At 48.5% G+C, this 26,036-nt stretch overlaps 1 protein-coding gene across 3 annotated transcripts in view; it reads right to left on the reverse strand.

Moving 5' to 3' along the window:
- LOC108629639 (MKL/myocardin-like protein 2) overlaps window positions 1–26,036 on the reverse strand; it is a 181,085-nt gene that overhangs the window by 58,964 nt on the left and 96,085 nt on the right. For all 3 annotated transcript variants that reach the window (XM_018032417.2, XM_018032418.2, XM_018032416.2), the window contains exons 2-4: window positions 9,632–9,732; window positions 9,319–9,542; window positions 7,601–7,797 (exon numbers count right to left, since the gene is read on the reverse strand). In XM_018032417.2, coding sequence (XP_017887906.1) covers window positions 7,601–7,797; window positions 9,319–9,542; window positions 9,632–9,732 — 522 coding nt within the window. The remainder of the gene's footprint in view (window positions 1–7,600; window positions 7,798–9,318; window positions 9,543–9,631; window positions 9,733–26,036) is intronic.

Below are 26,036 nucleotides of genomic sequence, written 5' to 3' on the forward strand. Positions count from 1 at the left end.
TCACATGCCACGAGGAGAGGCAGATAAAGAGAGAGAGAACGAGATACTGACGCGAATTGGAATTACTCTTAAGAAGTCTCTCACGGGTTCGTTTCGTCATCGATGGTGCGCCGCGGCGGCGTGGCGTAGAAACGAGAAGAGAAAACACGAAACGGCCGGACGTAGGACAATTCCGCGGCCCACGCGTCATTGTGGTCGCGCGGCGGCAAATCGGTCGGCCACCTGGCCCGATGCAGTCGGCCTTCCCTCCTTCCTACTTTTCCCGTTCCTCGCTCCGATCACTATTATTAGGCGTTATCGTAACACCGAACACCTGACGAGTCGGCTACCTGGAAATATTGTCATTCCTGCCGCGCTAGCCCCCGTAACCAGTCCTCTATCCTTCCAACCGGCAAGTCATTCGCTGCAAGGATCTTTTATTTCTATCGACGATATAGTGACTCGATAAGGTTCCCAGTCGCCACTGATTTTTACCCGTTTACACGATATTCTCACGAGCGTGTAATTCAATTATTGTATCAATCATTCTTATCAATTATTTTTCCATTGGACGAAACATATATGAAATACTGAATCATTATATGGTATTAACTTTTATCAAAATATGCCAGCACGATGAAAATGGATTAAAGGAGGCCATTTAGAATAGGAAATCCGATTAACCTGAATCAGGTGAGAAGCGAAAGGGTCGGGCGTCACGGAGACGCGCGGAACGAAAGGAAACAACGTAGGACGAAGCGAAGGTAAAAGTGTCCGGCACGAACGCTCGCGGAAGGAAGAGGGCGATGGGATGTCCCGTTTAATTCGCCGCGCGTGGGCGTGCAGCTAAGAAACGATTCTAAGCGTCGACGCGCACTCGGTCACCGGAGTTCTTTGGCTCGAGCGAGATATCCCTCGCCTCGCCTCGCGATCCGATCGGGCAGCCTTGAATACCAACGATCGTCACTTCCTTCCTCCCGTGTCAATGTTTTTCCGTCGCGGCGACCGCTGAATGCCAATTCGACGCCTCGTTTCGATGCACGAATTCCGAACATCGCCGTCTCGCCTTCTGATCCGCTTTATAAATCCGAATATTCCGTATGATACAATTTTCCATGAATTCTAATCGGAAAGATGCGAAATGAAGCGAGCACGGATGAACTGTCCTGCCTACTCGAGCAACGGAACACCGCGTTCTACTGCATAGAGATTTGCCGCATATTTCCGCACGCTGACCAAAGTGGCCGATGAACAATTTTGAAATAAAGTTTACAGCACAATATACAAGTCAACTTACAACATCGTAGAATTGCGGAGTCGATAAAATGTATTTTGAAATTGGCTACCCGCATCCAGAGTCGAGAGACCAAAAAATCGTCCGCATAAAGTAAACGAAAATATTATCGGTTACGATCAGGGTGCATCGGACGAAGACGTTCGATGGCCGTACATCGAAACGGATCGGTCGTGCTCGCGTCTCAAGCGAACCGAGTCGTAGCCATTGGAAAAAAAAATTCGACCGCGATGTAAAATCGGTGGTTCGGAAATTTTCGGCGCGTCACAAAGGAGGCGCGTGTTACACGCGTGGGCAGTGCACGCAAGCATCGCCCCTCTTTCTTTCACGAAATAAGCACGCGATGGATTTTTTATGATGACGAGACTGCGGCGGCGGCCCGTCCGTCTGTCTCCGTGTATGCGTACGAGTGCGTACGTACCTGGTGAGTGAGTACGCGTACCGACCTCTCGGCGGCGATTTCAATGCGATACCTTCAGCTGCGATTCGACATATGTATGTATCTCCGATCCGGTTCGCCCACGGGAACTCGGGGCACAACGCCACGCGATGTGTATGAATATGCAACGATAACGCGCGCGATTTATTTATAAGCATGACGCCGGGTATCGATTCCTCCTTCCCTGCCGCTCGCTCACCCTCGGGGAGAGACAAGCGTGAAAAATCTGGCGTAATATTATCAAAACGCGGCGTTACGAAACACTCCTCGAAAGTCGCTACGTGATATCTCGAAATTGCGCTCGACGCCGCCGCGCTGGCACGCGCCACGCGCGCGCTTGTATCTACGCGGTGGACCGATCGTGATCGCCGTTACTTTATCGGTAAACCGCTGATTTATAGAAAAACTGGATAGAAAAGAATGCAGAAATATAGTGCATACATTTTCGAAGGGTAAAACGAATCTCGATCTAAATTTCGTCTTTGAAATTCACATCACATGCGTCTTGTTTTGCATAAAAATAGTCTCTTTTAAAGAACTTATTACACGATATGAAACACGATGATCGTCGAGATTTATAGTTGAACTGGTTAAATAGTATCTGGAAGTAAAATGTGTTTCTTCGCTCGAGTAGGATTTTTGTTACCGATTGCATACTGTATATCGGTATGAATTGTGGACCAGTCCTGGGCGATCGGTTATCTCGCGGTGAGACAGCGAGTACGCGCCGCGTTCTGAGTTAATTCGAGAGTACACGCGTCCAACATGTAATAAATTAGATATAGAACGTAAACGAGATTGTCGGAACTATTCTTGATCCGCGAAGCGAACGCGAGTGGGATTATGGGCTGTCCTCGTCGCTCTGCGTTGCATTTCTCGCCTTCCCGTTTGAAAAGTGAAAATTCGTTAGAAAATTCGAGAGAGGAATGTTAATACACTTGGAAAACGTGATTAAAATTAGATTAATAAAACTATTTTTTAGAGTACAATTTTTAAAACCGCGGTTTTAAAAGTATTAACATAAAATATGTAAACGTTTACATAATATACTTGTCAAATTGGTGTCGTAAGTAATACCCTGTGTCATGATAAGTACTAGTGATACTTGAAGTGGAAAACGATGAGTCTCGTTAAAATCCAGGGACGAAAAGCGGGTGTATGGAAACGAGCGTCATAAATCATCGAACAGCGAGGAGTGTTGGAAAGAACGGAATTTTAAGTGAAACTGATCGCGAGTTTCTCATCCGGAGACCGCGGAGATCTTGACGAATGGAGAGGAACGATGTTGAACGCGTCCTACGCGCTCGTTGAACTTTCTGCTGCGAGATGTGTCTACGCGAATGGTTCAGCTTTAAAGAAGTGTAGCAATAACGTCGTTATAATTCTATGGACAGACGTTCCTAAGCGTTTAAAATAAGACATAAAAATTTCATCTTATCGTGATTCATGAATTTATACCACGGTCAATTGTCAATCGTAATGTACTTAATGACATTCTATCTTTTCTCGATAAGAAATAAAGTTGTCGTTCGTTTAATTGTAGAAATAAACAGTAAATACCACTTGGCGTTGAAAAATCCGATTCGATGCGATTATTAAATGTTGAGATAAACAGCGGAGATTTGTAACCCTCGAAATGGGTTAAGGTGAATTTAAAATTGACTTAACCCTCCGAGAACGAGTGCTCGCGCGCGCGCGCGTTGAACAAGGCCGTAAAAAGCCGACACCGAACGGCGGTTTTACGGCCGTAGCAGGTCGGGAAAGAGCGAGAGCCGAAAGTTACAAGAAAAAGAGGGAGAGAGAGAGGGGTCTTGCTTTTCATTTAATTAATTTCACCAAAGATTGTTACGCGAGTAACGTAACCGGAGCCGCGTCACGTAGAAAAACGGCGCCGGCTCGGTAATTGGACGCCGAATGGATTTTTCAAAGCGCACGGCCGTATAATTATGTCCCGTAAAGGCGTAGCCGAACGACTTTACGTGTTTAGAGGAAAAAGCATAAATGTCGGACTATCGATTCTACTTGGAATCACCCGCATCCGAAGATCACGCGGGTGGAGACAAGAAATCGTTGAGACGAATCTTCACCGGTTTTTCGTTATCAAGAAACTGTGCTTTCGATTGGAAGATATTTTATCGAAATCCAGTATGAGAGACTAACTATTGCCATTTATAATAATTAACACAAGAGTGACCGTAGAAATATAACAGTTATCGAAACAAAAGTTAGGGCATATAAAAGTCATTATCCTTGGAGTGAATTTGGAATGAGAAAATTGGATGTTATTAAGATATTACTCGTTAAACGAATTAATTAAAAAAATGAGAATTAAAATTTCCATGAGGAAATAATTTTCAGGAATTCAAGTAACGGCATGTCGATTTCCAATAATCATCACCCACTCGTATGGTTATAAAGGAACCAAAATGTCGAGGCCAGGTAGGAAGGTGGGCCGTCTTTCGTAAAGAAATCGGGAGGTGTATCGCTTTAATCGGTGGCTGGGCCAATTAGCCGGCCATTATGAAATTCGTTTGGCCAAGAGAGAGAATGAAAGACAGAACGAGAGATTGAGAGAGAGAGAAAGAGAGAATATGTGTGGTGAGGCAAGGCGGTGAAAATGTATCCGCGTCGAGTTTCCTCGAGCTTAAGAGAGAAGGAGGGACTGAAGGGGGACAAAAAGAAGCCGGACCGCCGTGGTGGTGCGGCCGCCGTTATAATGGAAAACGAGGATCGTCGTCGCGTGGGACGTTCCATTAATGAAGACGTCTCATTAAGCGTTCGGCCGCGGCCAACCCGAGGTTATCGGCTCGTGAACGAAGCCTCCGCTCGGTCGTGTCGCGGCAAGCATAATCCTGACATAATTTTCCATTACGAAACGGCAGACGAGTCGACATCGAACTCGGACCTCCTTGCTGCTCAATATTTGCATGCATTTTTCGAGTGCAAACCTGCGACCGATAATTACCTTCGCGAACTTCGGTCATTAAGCGACGACTCCGGGTGTCCCCGTCGCGAGAAACGCACAACATCCCTGTTTCCAGTCGGTTTAATCGCGCGTTCAAGAGCATTTTAGAAGAGTTGTCTCTTGTCAGGTTCCGCATGCGCCAATGAAATTCCGATTTCTCTCTCCGTTTTACGAACGCGACGTCGGAATGCTCGAGAGAAGGAATAATAGATGAATAAATTCTAAGGAACTCGCACAGTCGCTTTTCACCCTTGTCGTGTACATACAATGTGCGTACAATAATTTACGCGAAGAAGAGTCGCTGGAAAATGACACGACGTAGCAGCTTTCGCGATTCAAACCGCGTAGAATGGCCGAGTAAATTTCGAAGGCACCGTTTTGCCCACGCGACACGGGGGCCTATCGAGATACGAAATCGACGTTAAATCGTTCGCGACTCCAACTTTTGAGTCACGCTCCCCTTCTTTCTTCCTCTCTCTCGTCTGTGCGAGCGAACGGTCTCGAGACAGATTTCGTTCGGAGGGATCCGGGAAAAGGCGAGCGCCGGAAGCGAGAAAGAGATCGAGGGATTCGAGTAAAGTACTGAAATCGTTCCGCACCCTTTCGCCGGGAGAATTTACGATTGTTCACGCGAAAGCGTAGGTAATCGTCGATGATATCACCGTTATAAATAGGCACGCCTCCTGTTCCCCGTATATTTATACCTGCTGCACCGAGTCGCGTATTCGAGCGCACCTACCTGTCCGCTCGAATATTCGAACGCGCGACTCCCTCTCCCTTTCCTCGCCTCTTTCTCCCTCGCGTACGCACAGCTAAGTATACACGCGATTTCAATTCGAATTCTGCCGATTCACTATTGTGAACGCGCAGGTGTAGAGATGATTTGACCGGCTGGTAAGCCGGTAACGGATATTTTAATTCGTCTTACGCCCATCGATCGGGCAACTGGCTTCGTGAGATGCTGTCACGCAGGTAACTCTCATACGATCATGTACAAGGGAAGCGGCGAGACGTAACACCAAGTGAATTATCAGCCGGAGACAGTTTCCACACAGGTGTTTGCGAACGCGACTCGCTTCGGAATTACGGGGGCTGGACGTCCCACTGTCGGTTTTCACGCGGGAAAATCTCTCGCGGGAACGCGTTCTGGATATTTCACTAGTTGCGACGTCGTCGATTCTCGAGGGGGCGAGATTCCAGTCGCTTTCCAAGGAACGCGACCGAGTGGGACAATGGAAGGACGTGGAGAAACGAGTCACGACCGTTCGCTGCTCTGTAAACCGTCGCCAACGAATAATGTAATATTATTAGATGACATCGAAGGGTGACAATGAAATTCCCAGATGGAAAATGTAGTCACGTAAGTGAGCCAGTTATCGGTAAATTTTATATCGCTTGTACGTCGACCGGCGATTCGAGGTCGTCGTTGTACGTTGGCGATTGGCAAAAAGCAATTATAAAAAGAAAGGAGATCGGGTCGAACGCGACGAAATGACGTTCGAAGAGTAGCCGGTGGTCCGACTCGGGTTTTAACGAGGACCGGCTGTACGCGTTACGATTCATCGTCGGCAAGAGATACGAAGAAGAGAAAAGGAGTACCGACGCGGAACAAACACACCGCGGGGGTCGCACCGCGCGTCCGCCGTCTCGACGTATTTATACGTCGATCGATCCCGGCCGGCGTTGCTCGCGTGCTGCACCCGGATAACGTATGCGACGAGCAACGGCAAAAACCGACCAGCGGCTCGTTCGTCCGTTCGCGAGGCGAAATCAATTTTCGGGATCCGACGCAATATTGTGCAGCGCCTCATTCTACTTTGACCGCGGCTTCGTCGCATTGTCCCGGTTGCGTGCGTGTCCGTTCGTGTACCAACCTACCTACTCCGCCTTGCGATGAGTTATTACCGGCCTCTTGTTGTATTATTGTTCGACGGTGTTGCTCGAACCGATGTTCGGGGCCGATGTTACGTCCGACTCGCGCCGGTGGTCGGTATAACTTTCTTGCGAGCCACGAGTTTCGCATCGGACCGAGACACCGTTTAACTTTTAAGTAGCGAAGAGGTGATCTCTTCAACATTTCTCAAAAAGTACTTGCTACACCTTTTATCGTCAGCAATGAAAAGTTGATTGGAACAACTCAAACTAGAGAAAAATAGGCAAATGTTTGTAGCTATACTAAGAGCATGTACGATGCACGAATAACTGCAACGCTGGATCGCACGTAACATAGTTGCGCGATCGGAAACTCGTATAGCAACCGAGGCAAAGCTCACGCGTTCGATCGGAAGCGAACCGTCGTCGTACCGGCGCGGTGAAACCGTTAACCGTTTTCATCGATTATTCCGGACGTCGAGACCGACACTTCCTCCTCCGCGCGCGCTGGAACCCAAGATTCATCGACCGATCGATGGACGCTCATCGGAGTCGTGGACGTGCCTCCCGATGCAACGGGAAGCTCCGAGCAATTTGCTTGTCACTGATCAATTATTATTTTCATAACAGAATTATATTGTCCCTCGAATTTTCAGATTTAAATGAAATCCTATACGAGTAGACGTCGGTCATAGAAAGATGTATATGATTCATAAAAACGTAGGGTGATAAAGTGTACTCGGCCTCCCGTCGAATGTGAACCGAGATCGACGGGGGAATCGCGTTTACGAAGCGGCATCTCGACTCGATAAAAACGTATCGCTCTGGACGATTCGAGGGGATCGTATCGGATCGGAATCGTCCAGAAAATCGCGACGGATCGTTGACGAAACGCGGGGAATCGAGCGGGGAGGCAAGAACCGGCGGCGCAGGGTATGCATTACCACCGCGGCGGTGCGGCGTACTCCACTCGTTTAAGGGTCATAAACCGTAAGGACACGGGGACCCGGCCGGGCAAAAAAGGGTAGCAATAAAATGTAAATGTACTCACATTCCTTGTTGCGATCCATGGCGTGTTGAAGCGGCGAGTCGTCGACCTCCGCCTTCGGCGGCGACTGATTACCCTCGGCCATCTCTCCGCCTTGTTGCGATCCTGGAACACCACCCGCGGTCTTCCTTCCTGCCACGTCCGCCACTTTGTCCTGCTGCGGCGAGGGCTTCGTCCCCTTCTTGCCGTTTCCACCGTCCCTGCGGGTCCGAGCGAAACGAGCAAAACGTCCCGTTTTTCGTGAATTAATCTTTCATACGTCGATGCGTCGAGCCGCGCGGGGGGAATCGGTCGGAGGAAGAAGGACCGAGAGACACGAGACCGGCGAAACGAGTGTCAATCCCGGGATCCGGGGCCATCATCCACCCATGTTTTTGCCGATGATGAAGGAATGACGGATCAATCGACACTCCGGATCGAAGCCGATGGAACGTTTTCATCAGAAAGCGACGAAAACCGATCCCCTCCTCTCTGTCTCCCTTCCCGTTCCCCCCGGATCGCGAGCGACCGACCCCTTTGAACGGTTCTAGGCAAGAAATCCCTCTGGCATATTAGTGTCCGATCGAACGGATTTCTTATTCGCCCAGAATTTTTACGCTCTATTCAATCAACGCTGCCATTCGTTTTTACGAGCAATCTCAAGTTCGATCATGGCAACATTTCAGATTCTGACGATTTCATATAATAAACAATATCGTATATCTCAACGCGTCGATGAATTTATTTCCCAACAATTTTACAGTCCATAAATTTACGAGGAAATTCTTATTCTCCTTCATGTATCTATTTGCGGCCTGTTGCAAGGCGGTGCGAACGAGTATCGCAGTTTATCGTTGAGAACCTCCATTAAACCGCGCGATGCTCTGCGACGTCAGCTGTTCTACGTAACAAAACTGGCCAATTAAAGTTTATCAAGAAACACGTAGGAATATGTACGCGGATTCGTGCGACTCTCGGCGACTATGTTACGATCGCGCGCTATCTCGTTTCTTTATTAACCACGTTTATTTACGTTACTACCGCCCGCGGCCGCGGATACTCGTACTCGGAAGCCGTTACATCCTCCACCCTTTCGGATCGGCGAAATGATTTAGCGCGGGGCGATAAGTCGGCGTGTAACATCGATACGGTTTATCTTCGCGGGCGTCGCGAGCGGTTCACGAAGGATGGACGACGTGCTGAAATCGCGCATAAAATCGGGTCATTCGAGCCGGGAACGCGTATAAACCGTTGCCACCGAGATAACCGCTGTGCCAAACGTAGAAAGTTCAGATAAAATTAATACCGTCTCCGATGAAACGTTTCAAGACGCTTGGCAATGATAGGGGGAGAGAGAGAGAGAGAGATAGAGAGAGAGAAAGAAAGGAAGCGGAGGATGTTTGTTACGTAGAACGTATAATATTAAACTGTCTAGCGTTCAGATTCACGAAAGGAACCTTGTGAGGAAAGGAATTTCGAAGAGAAATAAATTGGTGATTCGCGAAAAGAGATTGGCTAAAGAACAGGCGCTACTTTGATAACGGAAATGCAAAGAACATAAATTAAAAACAAGTCCTTACTATGATTCCAACTGCTTTGAATTATACTGGGTTGGCTTTATTCATCCGAAGAAGTTAACCCAGATAGATCGTAGCAGAAAATGGATTGAACGAGCCCAGAATTCGAGGGGTCAGTAACTCGCGAGGATCTCGTTTTGCAAATTCATTGCACATAGTAATCACCTCTCGTCTTTGGATTCCCGTCTGGCTTCCTTCCGGTCCCTCTCCTTGTCCTTGAGGCTGTCCGCCTTTTTCGCCTTCGACTTCGTCGACTTTGCGTCACCTTTGGTGACCTTGTATTCGGGGACGGCACTAGCGTCGGCGGCCACGATGCCCTCGGCGTTCAACTGACCATCGGAAGCGGTGCCGGGCGAGGACGAGGTCGAGGCTCGGGTATTAGTGTAGTCCTGCACGAGGAGCGCACCTCGTTATCCTCGTTATATCGTTTCAAGGACGCTCGAAGGCCGATCGGGAACAAGCAGAGGTAGCAGCTTACCTTAAACCACTCCGGGTATATCGCGCTGATGGTGTCCAGGAGATCCTGATCGAGCTGAATCCTCCAGAACGGGGAGCCGCTGTCCAACCTGTGGCCAGACTCTGAAACCCAACCGGGATTAACGATTATTGCGAGCGTCACCAAAGAATACCAACAGAACAGAACCAATATAAATTCCATAGACGTCGATACGGTCTCTCGCGGACGGACGTACAGCGGAGTTCATCTTCTCCCACGTAGGTACGCGTTACGACGCGGCAATAAAATACTCGAGCGCAGCTACGACGAGCAGAGAGCGTCGCGAGCCTCTCTTTTTCCGTTCGGCGTCGGACCGAGTGCGCGCGAATCGACGACCCCATCGATCACCGGGGACGAATTCGCGGCCCGATTAAACGTAGGATTTAGAGCGTGCAAGCGTTTAAACGCGGGGGCCCACCGCGCTGGAGCGCGCGAAAGAATGGCGACCGGTTAGGGCCCCCAGGAGTCATTCCCACCGCATAAGGGCTAATGGTACCCCCGGGCGACCAATATGCCCGAAGGCGTATCAAAACCTCGCGGAATGCCGTGCGGCCCGTTTCTTTCGCGGATTCCACGGGATTCCCTGCCTAATTTAAACGTTCGGTCCCTACCCTGCCGCGTACGGAGGGATCATCCTCTCTGGACGCGAACCAGACGAACGACGAGAAATCCGCTCCGTGCACGCAACCGGGTTTTCGTTCGTGGAGGAGGGGCGGCCAGGGACGGCGGGGTGGAACACCTCGTTACGACGACATTCTACGGGCGAGACGCGTGCCCTGCCTTCGTGATCGAGCCACGAATCGGTCGAGGACTCCGAGAGCGGTTCGGAAAAAGGATGAAGAGCGGTCCCGCGGGACTTTCGGCTGATTCGCCACGCCGACAGAAAACACGCGGGTTCGTTCGAGTACCGGCCGTGTTCTACCGACTCTTAAGTAACAGGCCACGGAAAAACGCGGCTCGTTCGAAGAGGGATTCTCTCCGTTTATGCCGGAGCCAACTGCGGCGAGATGAAATCGATGAGACCGTGATTTTGTCGGAGCGGAGCAAGTACAGACGGAGGAGATTACCTGGTGGGCGGCGCCAACTGGTACATCGTTTACCGATATTCGACTCGCAGAAGACTCTTCTGAATGCGTCAATCGAGATTCACAAAATTCTAAATTGATTCTAGATTGTTCAATGCAGGAAGAGTCGACGCGGCGTTAAAGTTAAAATTAAGCCGAGATCAACGCTGTACGGCCGTATCGTTCGCGCGGTTCCACACTTTCTTCTCGTCGAACACGATAGGGGCCGTTCCTCGTTCGAACCAGGAAGTTCGAACTTTCGACTCGGGTGGTCGTCCGGAATGGGTCACCTTCGCCGAGGCTGAGAAAACCCGAGAGAAAAACGACGCGACGCCGACGCCCCGATCGGAGAAAGAGGAGATTTCACCTTAACCCAGTAAGTGATTAGTGGGCAAGCGACGCGCCGCGTCTGGTGAACGGAATAAATGGTCAATCAGTATGCGCGCGTCGGACAATCCGCTGTAAATCACGCCGTGAATCATTCGTCGACATAAATCTAGTCCCTGAAACGCGGTGATCAATGGCGAACCCCGTGTCGGCCCTTCGAACACGGCATTATAGTTTAAAAACGCGCCCCGTGCGTGCGTTACGGGATCGGTGCCCCTACCCTCTTCGGAGTCCTTTCGGTTGGACGGTAAAAACCGATGCCAACGGCCTAATAGCGCCGATTTCGGGAGGGGAGTTCGATCAGAAACGATACATCACCGACCTCGTCGATCTCTCCATCGGACAGCGGCTCGACCGCGCCGATCCTGCGTTCGACCGATCGACTCGAAGGTTAACGACACTCTACGTCCACGATATTTCTGATCGGTATATCATTCGAAATCGATTCGACTCCTCGCGATTTTTAAGAATGCGCTTTGCATCTCTTTCGACTCTGTAGTCAACGTAAATACGAACAATCCGGCTTTAATCGGTTCGATTAATACGGGAACGGTAAAAGACGCCAGGCGTTTAACGCCGGGGACGTTGCGTCGCAACTTATACTGGTTTCTGGTGAGAATCCTTCAAAGTGTCTCTCTCTCCTCCTCTCCATCGCCCTTTTAGTCTGAACATAATTACGATAATATGGAGATACACGACTCGGATCCTTCCCCCCGATGGAATACTAATTACGTCTCGTATCGCCGGCCATACATCATCCGAATAAGCTGCCACTACTGGTTTCACGCGGAAACCAAGATCGACTAGTTCCACGTGGCAACCAGTAAACGGGATCTCCCGGAGAGTCGTCGTTCTTGGAATATGATAGTGTAATCATCAAATACAATATCAATCAAGTACAGAGGAGATAAACGTACAAATAGCCAATTATAAATATTAAACACGGTGTAAGTAACGAAACGTGCGAGTCAACGTTGCACGCATTTTCTTTATAAAATACGAGTACCTAGAGTACGTCGATGTTTTTGTCTGGCCCGTGAAAGACTAGATCACTGAGAGAGGCTGGAACGGCTCCTGAAACGCCGTCTCCGAAAACAATAACAAATCCGTGGCGACTGGTCCAGCGGGTCCGAGAAGGAAACCTCGAACCCCCGCGCCGCAGACACATATTCCTGTGGAAGATCCCGAATGCGAAATGCATTCCTTGGAAGCAGCCACGGTACATCGGCCAACCGTCGAAATTCGGGCAAATAAATCTCGCGCTTTACTCCCCCTCTCTCTCTTTTCCGCAGTCGTTCCACTCGTCCTCGTAGCAGTCCTCGTCCCCGTCGTATTCTTCTTTTTCCTCCTCGTCTCCCGGCTTCGATCTTTCGATCCACTTGCACACCGACGGACCCCGTCCAACGGAACATGCTCGAGACGTATACGTACACGTGTACGCGTCCACACGAATCCGATCGCGTTTTATACTGGGTGACTTCCTTTCAATTCGTTCGCCGATTTACTTAGATCGATATCTCGCTTCAATGATCCGACTTAGTGGCGCCTTGCGTTTAACGATTCTTTGTTGAAAGTTGGATTCTTCGTACTGAGATTAGAAGACATGCTCGCGGATCGATATAGAAAAATGATTTAAAGTTGCAAAATTTATAATCGACGTCAGTGAATTCACTTCTATTTATATCGTACGAGCGTTCGATACTCTTTTCGTCGTCCAAGGCCTGGGGAAGACCGTCGCTATTTCTAACGTAAACACCCTGTACGGACAGATCTACACGCGTGTACCTACGTGCACTCGTTGGAAGAGAGAGCACGTGCGTGTTCGCCCTTGCCGTCCGTGAGTCACGGCTTCTCGTTAAGGAAAGAGAGAGGAAGAGAGTACGCGCGCTTGGTAGCCGCGAAAAACTGCACGCTGCACTTCGGGAATGTCGTTGGCATGTACAGGGTGTTCCCCTTTGCTGCCGTCTGCCTGGCCGACAAGAACGGCGACGACGCACGGGTTCGTCTCGGGATTTCGCTTCCCCCTTTCTTCTCTCCTTTTTTTTATCCGAGTCCTCTCGCGGCCCTTTTCGCAGAATCCGCCGCCACGCCGCCGGGCCGGCTCTTCCTACTCGCCCGAGTGCACGTTCTGCCCGGGGAAACGCTTTGCTTCCTCGAGGAAAAAATCGTTTCGTATTATCACTACTTCCCTTCATAAAAATATGTCAGCAAAGCGTCTCGGTGTAATTATCAATCCGAACAGTACAACGACTGTTGCATACGATTGTAGCGAGCGTGAACATAAACGCTTACAAATACTTAAGGAAGATTTTGCTCATTCAGACAGAAGTCGACGTAATAATTCGACGAGCAGTGTTTAAAAACGAGTACACCGGGCGGGAGATGTCGAACGGAGAAAATGCAAACGCGATATTCGGAATTAATCGTGGCAATTTTGAAAATTGCTCCCGGCCAGAACCGGATCTCGCGCGAGGGAAGACGCGCGGGATCATCTTCGATACTCTCCGATGACTTATTACTCGGGTAGCGAGAGCGTCGCTCCCCGGGCACCTCGCTCGTGCTGCATCTGTTGCTCGTTTTTCCGCTCTCGTCGAGAGATTATTTAGCACTCCATTTGTCGGCGGCACTGCCTGGATTATAGACCATCGGGATCGACCCAGTTGAGATCGACGCGCCCCGTTCTTTCCTTCGATCGTTCCCTCTTTACCCGGCCGATGATGCATGCGCGCATCACCCATCGATCATACGCGTTGTTATATTCATGTTCGATCGAGACAATGTCTAGCGTTGGCTAATTCCGTGACCAACCGCGATGTTTCGACTAATGAGATTGCCCTGTTAATCAAGCAAACCTCTCGGGTTTTACATAATCGAATGACAGTCTCTTATTATAATATTAATAATATATTTCTGCTCGATATTTAAGGCTGCATCGTTTTTTATTTTTCTCTGGTCTCGCGAAAAATATCGCGGATCATTTGAACGAATCCTCTGTTCGATGCATTCCATGGAAGTTACGCAAACCCGGAAGCACGATTTATCGCGACACGTCGCTTCGCGTCGATCCCATAACACGGGCTGCTCTCGATTTGGCCGTGGACTACGCCCACGGTATATGGTCCACCGGATAAAAATGACTCTCCCTTCATTAACGCCGCTGACTTTTGGACAAAGGATCGAACACGGCCGAGGGGGCTGTACACGCTAGGCTCTCGCATACACGGGCCGAAGGGGGTTATCCACCGTGCGTGGACATTGTTTGTACGTGAGTTACAGGAACGAGAGGCACAAAGCGCCGGTTCCAAGCGACCTATGACCCCGCCTCTAATGAGCGGTAAAGCACGGCTATTGTGAACGATCTCCTCCCCCGCGTTTCCAGCCTCTTCTTCTTTCCGTTCGCTTCACCCTTTCCGTGCCAGAGCCTCGGCTAGCACGATTATTTTCGACCGGTAGATACACGCTCGCAGCGTCTCGAATCACGATCACAATTAAAAGTCATTGCAGATGGAAATCTGTTCTGAGCCAGAAGTACTTTCGTTCGCTCTTGAAAATTGTACCCTCCCAGCCGTGAACCAGCACGAGAGATTTGATAACAGCTGAACCCAATTCTTTATTACCAGAGAGTCGGTGACGAGTAATCGGTGAAACGAATTATTATCTCCCATAATTCTTGTTTTTATTCACGCTCCGTAATTCCATTCGGAGTCTTACACCACTTGACCTCTGCTTCGGCAGCCATTCAAAAGCAGATTCACCCGGTCGAATCAAAAAGAGCTGCCGAGCGACTAATCATCGATTTAAGCGAGGATGGTGGCGGTCACAGCCACCGCGCGCCGTGGCTCCTTGCACCGGGGTGTCCCTTTGTTCTCGGGCCGTCCCACACTCGTTCGAGAGAGTTCCATTGAACCCGGGGCTACGATTATAAATTGCCCCGTGAAACCCGTGGCCCCGGCCTAGGCGCACACTTTCCACACGCGTAAAACCCGCCGCCGCGCCGTACCGCGCCACAGTACATACACGTAACACACCGCGGCCGAGGAGGAGGCTTATTTACTGGACGGTACAGGCTCCACTTAACCCGTAACCCCTAGCTTCGTATATCTTGTCGACAATGCGTACACCGATGAATTCAATACTTCCACCCCCTGTGTCCCCCTCCGCTTCGCGCTTCTCCCCGTCCTCTTCAATAAAGTCCAGCCGGGAGAAATATAGCGCTGGATCAATGGTACTTTTCACCGCGCTCCTCTGTGTTTTCGTGCTCCCGCTCGCTCGGCGAATCATCACCCGAGCTCGTGGGTGGGACGCGTTGGGTGTCCGACCGTTGTCCGTCTTAAACCCTCAGGGCCCGCTTCGCTTCGAAATCTCTCGTCGACGGGACTCTGACGTTCGCGAGAGAGTTCTTACAGGTGGTAATTGGCGGCACGGTTCGTTTCATTTGACAAGGGCTGTTCGGGAGAAAGTTTTTCAAGAAAACAATGTTTCCTCGGGAGATTGTTGCCTGATTTACGGTTCATTGTACGCGTTCAAGTTTCGTTCGTAAACTAAGGTCGAACCAATTGCTAATTCTCTTATTAACGAGGCGTTCACGAAACGTTCTCGTATAGTTTAGTTTAAAGAAAATGATTCATTTTTAGCTGTACACGGATTACCAGCAGCTTCCGAGCGACTGATGGAATGCGATCGGGAACGCGAATTGTAATAAGAGAAGCCGGGCCAGAATCGTACGGTCTGATCGTTATTAAACAAAACCATGTAACGATGCTACCGAGGACGCGATGTCAGCCGGGTCCCTTTTCATCGAGCGACTCCTCGATTTTTCGTTTCGCGATCCGGCGCGCGGCGACACGATGGCCCGTGGGCGGAACATTATGTAGCCGACGAAAGAGAGTCCGATCGATTTGCCTGAATCATCGTCGAACAGAGAGTCGATCCTACCAGGATCGGGGTTTTGTTGCTCTCGTCTCCCTCTTCCTCCCTTCGTTCCAGATGGATCGAGGCGATCAACCGTCCGTGGGCGGGAAAGAACGTGTCGCTGAAAGAACGCGAATCGCCTCGATTGAATCATCCGTCTCGAAGCTACCGTCTTCTCCGGCTTCCTTCCAATTTCAAATTCTACGATCTTGATTTTAGTCAAGAGCCAATAAATTACTGTGAAGCACTCAGATTCGTTTATTTCAATGCGTTCCAGGTATGGAGAGAATCCGTCGAACTTCAGAAGACGATTTCACCCGCGTCGAAATGCACGTGCAGCTTCCCAACGGGAGTCATGCTGCGATTCGAATGGGGACCGTTTTCTACTTATTGAAACGGTACGCGAATACTTATAACGGGGTTCAATTGAAATAGCTTCGATGACAATGGTTGGAAACAATTCCAGAAATATTTGTATCTCCTGACGAAACTTGAGGATGTTACGACTATAAGTAAGAATGCCACATCACTGGAATCCTGTACAAGGTTTACTAGCTAAAAGTTTGATTTACAAAGTAGTCTTATGGAGACTAGTAATAAAACGGCACTTTCTTCGCATTATAAATGCATAAAATCCACGGCGTATCACCATTTCTAAACAGAGTCGGGGAAAGTGGCATAATAACGAGGGTTAAACGCGATGCAAAAAGAGTTTTGATAAAACCAACAAGGGTGAAGCACGTATTGTATGGAAGTGGATAAGGAACGAAACCGAAGGCTTTCGTTGCGGCTACGCGGACGTCGTCGTCGTAACAGCCGGTGAAAGTCTTGCCCGGCCAGGATGATTGATGTCGCGGGCGCAGCTCGGCTCGGCTCGCTCCGACTCCGTAGCAAACCTCCCCTTCACTTCATTCGTCCCGACGACGGTGACTTCGAATTCCTTGTTTTATCAGGCAAGGGTCCCCGGTATAAATTTCTAGCGGTCGATAACGGGCCGGATTTTTTTTTTTTCTCGACTCACGCGGATCGGTTCGTGAGAAATGTCGTTGGGAATGCTGATCCGGCGGCACGGCTGCCTCCGGGATATTAATAATCGCGCACCGCCGCGAAAAATCGGCCGACCGGGCCGCAATCGCGCGAGACCGAAAGTCGATCGAATATTTGCTGGGAATTTTTCAATCGACAATCGGAAGTCGTTCGAACGTTTCAAAGCGCGTGAGCGATACATGACCACGGATCGAGCTCGATTCCTCGGAATTTTGAAATATCATGAAAATTGACGGGCACAATGGGAAATAAATTACTTACTCGCGAATTACGCGTCTGGCATTAGGTGTCCGATATCTGCAAGAAGGTTATGCGAGACTGGAATTCCAAAATTATACCTCCGCTATCACCGATTTAACTCATTCACCGACACGCGTTGCGACACGGCGAGATTACAATGCGTACTTCGGACGTGCGCGCATATTTCTCTCCACGACGCGACTCGGTTATCGGGCAGACTCAGCCCGAGCGAAACTATCCCCGTTTTCGTTGCAGGTTCCGAACAGCCTAATAAACTGTTTACCCACGAGCGCCAGGCGACGCATTACAATGATACGTGCTGCGATAAAAGTCAATTATGCGGAGTCTCAAATGAATCGGATAAATTTGCACGGTAGTGTCACAGCGATAAAAGTGAACAATGAGAAAAATAAGCGAATATAAAAAGGACCGCGTCGACGACTTGCGATGTCCATCCTAAAACCGATGGTAACTTACGTGCACTTATCACCGTTATCTACCCGTATCCTGAACGAAATCACGCCGCGTACATCAAGTTCGTCCATGCGGGCGGCGTTGCACATGGCGGCAGTTTATAGTTGGAAATGACATCATCGACGATCTCCGTACACCTAGCGCGTAATCCCCGGACGAAGGCGTATCAGCTGTGTCGTATCTTATTTCCGTCTTGTTCTCGTCGCTGCGTCGTTGTCCCGCGTCGAGGGATAAAGAGAGAGCGAAGGAAAATGGAACGTGGCCGGAGAAAAGGATAGGTACCGACGAGATCGGCCGGGCCCCGGTGCGGCGAGAAAAGGCGAGTAACGAGAGGGAGAGATAGGCCGCGTGTGGGTCGCGTGTCGAGCTTATGCCTCCTCGGCAGGCTCATGGCTAGCCAACCGTGAGATGACGAACAGCCTTGCAACGATTCGAGCTAATGGCTCGCTACCGGCGCGCGTATCCTTGCAATTTTTCGATATCGATTCGCGAAACGTTTTTTCCGACCGGATCTCTCTGTCTCTCTTTCTCGAGCCTTGTTGGGGTTCTCCAGACATTCCAGACGCGAGACGTCTGATAAGTATCGCGTTCGTGTTTTACAAAGATATCGAGAGTACCTTGAAATTATTCAACGGTGATCCTGATCGAAACTGTCGCGGGCCGAAGAAGATTCGCAGGCAAAACGACGAACGAAATCCTGATCGGATTCACGTTTCCACGAACACTGAAACGCGCATTCCTAACTTTCTTCTATCCCCGAGGGACGACCGAATAGAGATGGGCGATTTCGCTTTCTTTCGTCGCGGTTAGGATTCGGCGCGGACCTAGAGAGAGATCCCAAGTGTCATCGGTTCGTGGAAACCTCGATGGAAGAACCGTCACGTTCGATTCTAACGACGAAACCTCTGGATACGTTGGAATTATTAATCAGTCGGTTCTCAGAGAGCGCGGGCACCGATCCTCGGGGATATAACATTAGCAATTTCATTCTCAGCCGCTTCCAGGATTCGCATCGATATCGATTATTTAACGAACTTCTTCCCAGTGGCCCTTCGCGATGCCCTCGCTTTCATATCGGCCGCGGCTTCGGGTTTTGCTCGTCTTCTATTTCGCTGGCCACCGTTTTAATTAGTACCAGCCGTGGAAACGAGGCTGGGATCGAGCCGAGTCCAGCATTCCCTTTCCCTCGATCGTCGCCTCAAAGAAACTCTATGAATTCTTCACGTCCCAGCGGACAAGAAACTGGAGCGTCTTTAAAGTTCGTCCAAAGGGACACGAATCGTTCATAGAAGATATTGAAAAATGAAACCGCTAGCAACGATGCGAGGAATCAACGATAAAGACCGGCCGCTAGGATTTCGAACATCCGTTTAATCGTTCAGGTACGAGCACGTATTATTTTTGCGACGTGTCTCGGCTCGTGCGTATTTAGATCGAAGGATCGGGGAAACTGATGAGCGCGCGTGGGCCCGCACACGCACCGGAGCGTGTACAACCTATCACGCCTCCTCGCGTGACGTCACACCTGGATACGTGTATCGACGGGCGAAAAAAAAAAAGGTCCCGATCGGACCAGAGAAAAAAAAGGAATGACCCGAACCGGTCCGCGCCGCGGATCAACAGCACACGCGCCACCCCCGTAGAATCCGTTCCGCGTACTCAACGGGTGTATCGAAAAAAGCACGGGACGACCGTAACTACGAACGCTTGAAAAAAAAGGCATCGCACGATTTGATTACTCGACGTAGAAGAAAAGGACGGTGTGCCATTATGTTAATGCCGAGTACTCTTCGTTCTCACGTCACTTTATACTCGTCCCTTTACGGATTACAAGAACTTGATTGAACTTCCGATTCTTTAATCGAGTTTCACGCTCCATGTTAGGTGGAACCAAAGAAAAAGAGAACTAACGTGGATGTAACCGCTGGCGCAACCATCGATCAGAGTCACGGAGACGTAAAAGAATAACGTAGGGAATACTGGAAGCAATAACCGGTAGCGGCCGATGATCCAATTTGCATTTTAATTTAAATAACTCCCGATGTTAACATCGACTATCCAGATACCAATGGTTCCAATTACAACCTGCTGTGGCTTCCAGCTAGAGGAGGCTGAAAGAACTTCTCCGACGACTGACACCGTTTCCCAACGGACCTAATTCTCCTCCAAGACAATCAACAGATGCGCCGATGCGTCCGAGACGCATAACGCCTTTCATTTACGCGATTAAAATCAGCGGAGACTGACAATTTCTATGAGCGTCTCTAACCGGCGTCAAGGAAACGAGTTTATCCGCTCCATGGAAACACAATACGTAGTCATTTACTCGACCCTTCGTGTAATCGTAAGGTGATAGCGGAATCGGCTATAAAAGTTTAACGCGCGTTTAAACCTCGCGTTCTACGACCACCGATTTTTACTGCGAGCATTATTAAATCAACCCTTAGCTGTCACGCGGAAATAGTAACTGGCAGTCACTGAGCCAAGTTGATAAATTCAAATAGTGACCATCGTATTATAGATAGCTGCATGAGTCCCAATTACGAACGTCATTAACGTTTATTCTCCTCATCTTTTATGAATAATAAACTGCGATGCATGCGTACAGATAATCGTCCATGAAAATCAAGGAAAATTTACGACTAGTATTCTCAGTGTTTTCTGTTTAGTTTCCCGTCGAAATTATGAACATTATAAATTTTGACAAATTTCATCAATAAAATTCAACTTTTAGAGTGAAAAACCGACTCTTTATTCTCCTTTTTACTTACACTTTCTATTTCACTAAAGGAAACGCCGTGAGAACGGGGTTGCTCACCCCTACGGGAATTTATTTGAGACGAAGGTTGGCGCCCGTTTCCTCGGTGTAATTGCCGCGGTGGTATGCACGGAAATCGTGTGAATAACCACGGCCGCGTATCGACGTTAACCGCGAGAGAAAGGGAGGCAAAAAGTGTTTCGCGGCACTGATAGCAGGTTATTAGCGAATCATCGTAGGGCTGTTCATCATCGCGCGCCTCGGCGCCGTACGCCGCGTTCCAATCGCGTGTCTCTTTTTCTCTTCTCCACCGCCGCGTCTCGCGGCCGCTCGTTTTTCCCCCCGAGGTTCATTTCTCGAAGTCGACCGCGCCGTTCAATTATACCCTGGACACCGGAATACGAGAGAATAATTGTGAATATTAGCGGCGTTTCGGAAGTTTTAATGAAAAAGACGTGGCAATGCTAACTCCGAGCCGGTAGCAAATTATTCGTAGATATGCCGCGCGTACCACCGCCGCGCGCCTGTAAGAATCGCTTTTACGACTTCACCGCGGCTATCCGGCCGTTTATCATTGCCTCTAATGTTCCAACGTCGAACTAGACCGATGAGAGAAACGAATGTTACCTCGACTATCCGAATCGTCTAACCACATTTCGATTTAGTCGTTCGAGCCATGAGTTCGGACTTTTAAAACGTGCGTTGCTCGCTGTTACTTCCTATGAAACGTTTTAATGTTTCTTCAACGGTTTGTCGTTCCAAAGAATTCTAAGTAAAATCGCCATTGAAGAAATTTGAACTTTTACGACATCAAGTGCTTCGATTTAAACGAAAATTCAATAAAATTGAACCACGTGGCTGGTTGATGGCCAGTCGAAGAGGGATATTGCCTCAGATCGCGTGGAACGCTTCTGCGAGTTAGTTTCAGCGTTCGAGAACGACGTGGAGGAGAAACCTACCGCCGGAGAGGCACGAGCGAAAGAGGCAGGCGGAAGCGGCCTGGCGATTCCGTGTTTGGGATTTTCGAGTAGTCGGTCGAAGAAGACGGACGTCTCAATCGGACATGGGGAACGTCGACGGTGGTCGACAATGGCGAGCAATCGCATATATATCCCCGACCGAGTCGGTGTTCACGCCTGCTAATCACCCACCGAGTTCAGGCCCTCGTACCGAGGGGTGATTAATGGATCGAGGCCGCGTCTACCGGTGTACCGCGGGACAAAGTTACGAGGCGAACCTACCGCAGCCCTATATCAATCCTGTTTTCCTGAGACTGCTTTCACAAAGGAACTCTTCTTCTTTCCCCCTCGTCCTACTTCACCGCCGAGCCTCGTGCAGGATTCCTATGCTACAGTACAATGAAGAAGCACGCCTCCCATCCCTCACCCCTTCCGATTATATTCCCTCACCGAACTCACTGGGCTCAAATTATGTTCGAACGTATACACGGGAAAACCTATCGTATCGACGACACAAAAATTGTATTCGGACCTTCTTTGCGTTTTATGCAAGCTCCATTCTTTCGAAGAGAATATCCAGTTATGAATCACGCTCTGTCAATCGTATTTCTTCGAGTTTAATCTCGGAGCAAGTTCTTTAAACAGGCATTTATCATTTTTACCTACTGTATCAATTATTAAAGAGAATTTCATGAACCGAGTGCCGGACAAAGTGGCTCGTCGGTATCCCGCAAGAAGGTAATATCTCGCGTTACGCGGAACCGGCGTCGCACTGGGAAAACCGCGGTGGAGAACTGAATCCCGAGGCGAAATATCCGCAGAATGTACGAGGAGCTGGACGCGGGGAACGATTTCTCACGGTCGTGCGACGGCGAGTTACGCGCCACGCGGGGATCGACTGTCTTCGAGGCTCATCGATTATTTGGTTTCAACGTGACTAATACCGGCCGCTGGCGTTCAATTTGCAAGTTCCGTGCCGAGGCGAGGGCACGCGCTCGCTCGCGTCAAACCGTCTTACGACGGTGGCCGAACGATAAAACGTGATACGATCTTTAATTTCATTGAACAACGATTCAGTTTCTTCATAAGAGCCGCGTTTCAAAAGGAACTTTTTTACAGAAAATTCGATACCGAATACACTGGGCCGTGAATAATTGAATACTTCGCAAGTAAAAATGACTACTTTCATCGATAAGAGGTGTTCTAGCTTCCAAGAAAGCGAGTTTCGTTCGCCGCCGGGTAATATTAAGTCATCAGGGTACACCCACGCCTACAGGAAGGCAGGACGTGGGTACCGCGTATTCACGTAGGTGAACCGCACGCACCGTGGAAAATGCAAACGCGATAAATCTTCCTTCGTACACGACGCATAATTAGCTCGCTACGCCCTTTACCGCCGTCTCTTTGCTTTCTTGTCTCCGTTTTCGAGGAATCTTCCCCAGGCTGACAATAAATATCGATTTAGTTTCTACAAAATCGATAGAAATCAAAGCTTCTTCCTTAATTTTTCTAAAACAAAACCGATTTTAAAAATAAGAAGACAAGAACTACACTCGCATATGGTTTTGATCATTTATTGGAAAACCGCGAAACTGAGGCGAAGTGTGAGAAGTGCAGCCAGAAAAAGCTGTTGGAATTATGTCAAGACGCTACTCGCTAACCTTTTTATCCAAGCCGAGGGCAGAAAAAGGAGAGGGGACGCGCATTATTTATGGGGTGAGCCGATAATTAAGGTCGGTATAGCGCAAGGGCCGAGAAAAAAGCCGCGCGAACGCAGTCGCGAATAAATCATTTCGCGACGAACGAGTCGGGCGTGGCCCGGGAAGTACGAAGAAGAGGGTTAATGTGGATCGCGATTCTGTTCGTGGCGCGACGATTCTTGTTCCTTCTCTCTCCTTCACGTTGCCATCTGCTTAACGGTACCGGGGACCCTAGCGTGATTGCAGTATCACGTTCGGTGCCGCGTGTTAATGCATTGTTGATGAGCGTTGCGAACGACGTCGTTTTCGGAAAAACAGGCCTTTCACACAGAACAACGAGTGCAACGTGATAAAAGCGTGCACACGTTCATAGTTCTCGATTTACAATGTATCACGAACTCAACTCTTCTCCTGGTCTTGCGAAATTTATTTAAAACCGAAGATTAGACTCTCCGATCGTTCAGTATTCATATAGAGATACTTCGGTGAAATAAGAAAAGAGAAAGCACGTGTTGACTGATCGTCTCTCTACCAGAAACGAAACGTATGAAAGAAAGAAACGGTTTTAGCCTGCAATTATCGTCGCAAACGGTCGATTACATTCGGCCATAAAGAAGAATGCGGATAATACTTGTTCACAACACGTGGTAGAGAGACCTGGCGGATATCCTCGTGTCCCGTTGATGATGCCGCATGCGGCGCGGCGCGATGTACACGATGCAACACGTAATTTGGCAGTGGAGCCGCTCGAGATACACCGAGTAAATTACAGGTTCGTTAAATGAAACATCATTCCCGTCGGTAGCGGCCACCCCGTAACTTCGGCTACTTATTACTATTTAATAGGACATTATCATCGTGCAAGGACACGAATAGTTCTGAACCATTCGAACTTGACTTCAACGAACTTCCTCCGCTCATTCATTAAAATATCACAATATTATATGATACAACCGTATTCCTCAATGATCAGCGAATCTGTTAATGAAAATTGTCGTTCTTCGCCAGGACCGAAGGATTTACGAAGGCATAAAATGCAGAGTCACATTTTTCAACTACTCGAGGATTAAGGCAGATACAAGCGTAACCTTCATCGATAACTCGAAATAGAAGACGAAACGTCGGTCCAATTCTCGGGATTAATAATTCACCGTGCTGTTGAATGTGCACTGATATTTAACGTCACGAGTAAACGACACTGGTAGCCAGTTAACGAGCGAGAGATTTTTAAATTCGATCCTGCAATTTCGCAGCGGAATTAAATTATAATTGATGAGGCTAACGGTCGCGGAGGAAAGATTCGTGCAAGAAAATCGAGGTCCAGCCGGTGTAAGTGACAAATTGGATCGAAAGTCCTGGCCGAGGAACCGAGAGCCGGATAGCCCACTTAGATAGGAGCGAATCAAAGGAATCGAAAAGGTCGAAACGAGCAGACACACGCGGGAGTACCGATGCTTGGGCTCCCAACGATAGATTGAGCTGTCACGGCGAAGATTACATTTGTCATAAAACATAACCGTTCTGTCCTGTCATAATCTATGATCGGAGGTTGGGACAAATCGTGCCGGGAGACACTGCGCCTTATGTATTAAACTCGGGCGCAGTATAAGAAAGAAAGAACAGTAGGTTCACTCTGTCAAAAAGTGTACTAATAATTGATTAATAATTAATCGAGTGGAATTAGAAAGAAATTGCATAGAACCTTTTTTGTACCTGGCAACTGGAGCTACAACTTTTGCCTGAAACATTTTTCGCTTAGACAAAGAAAAAGTTTTTGCAATAAACAATTTTATTTAATTAATTATTATTTTTATTTTACCATCCCTCCGATGGACAGAGGAGCAATTGCGTACGAAACTCAACGAGATGACTCGTCGATGTTACAAGCAAATTCTTTCAACTGGTTGGAAAGAAACTGTGTTGCTCATTATGCATCTAAACGCGTCCACTTTAAGCCGAGGATCACGCGATCGTTCTCGATCGTGGATGTTAATTTTCAGAAGGCGGCACCTCAAGTACACACGCCCTACCCTCCCGCCGCGACAGTTACCCCAGGACTTTTCAAATACGTCGTTTCTCATGGAAACGAGACCGAGGATTTATCTCCTTTGCTTCAGGGTTCGCGTGACAAACACATTGGCGACTTTGTCCAATAATCGTTTCACAGCATTCTTCAATAATGATGGTAAATTATATACCGCCTGTCTAATTTAAACTGATACATGTACTCTCTTCTCTTGTATCGGTAGAAACCGATTTCAATACTTCAACGATCTCACTATAATTTCGTAATAATATGCCTGAGATTCATAATTTACTCTCTATATCAATTTACAATTTAATGTATTTTTCGCTTATTCAGTTTCTCTTTCAATTATACTTGCCGACTCATTCGTTAATTCATCTGTCGCTAACTTCATAAAAAAAAGGAGACAATAAAACACAGTATACGTTTAGATTTAGACGATTGGAATCACCGGTAAGACTCAATTTAAATCACCGTTCATTCGATCCGAGGAGCGAGAACACGCTGTCTTAATCATTCCCGTGACATCATTGTACTTTCACATATTGTTCGTACTTCCGCAAATTGCTATTAAACCGAGGACGATGATTAATGACGTCGAGTCGCGAACCCGATATCGCTTGTCGATCGGCCAATGAATAATCGATCGGAGCATGTACGTTTCGCTCTAATAAAACGATTTTAAAAAGCTTTACTCACGTTTTTCATCGCATGCTTCCCTACCAACAAATTAAAGTGTACACCAGGTATCCTTTCCTTCCTTAATTGTCCTAAGAAACTCTTATGTCGGAATATAAGTGAGTCGTGCGTGATTCACGTCG

This window comes from Ceratina calcarata, unplaced genomic scaffold, assembly GCF_001652005.2.
Source record: "Ceratina calcarata isolate Rehan_Ccalc_2016 unplaced genomic scaffold, ASM165200v1 scaffold579.2, whole genome shotgun sequence".
NCBI classification, from domain to species: domain Eukaryota; kingdom Metazoa; phylum Arthropoda; class Insecta; order Hymenoptera; family Apidae; genus Ceratina; species Ceratina calcarata.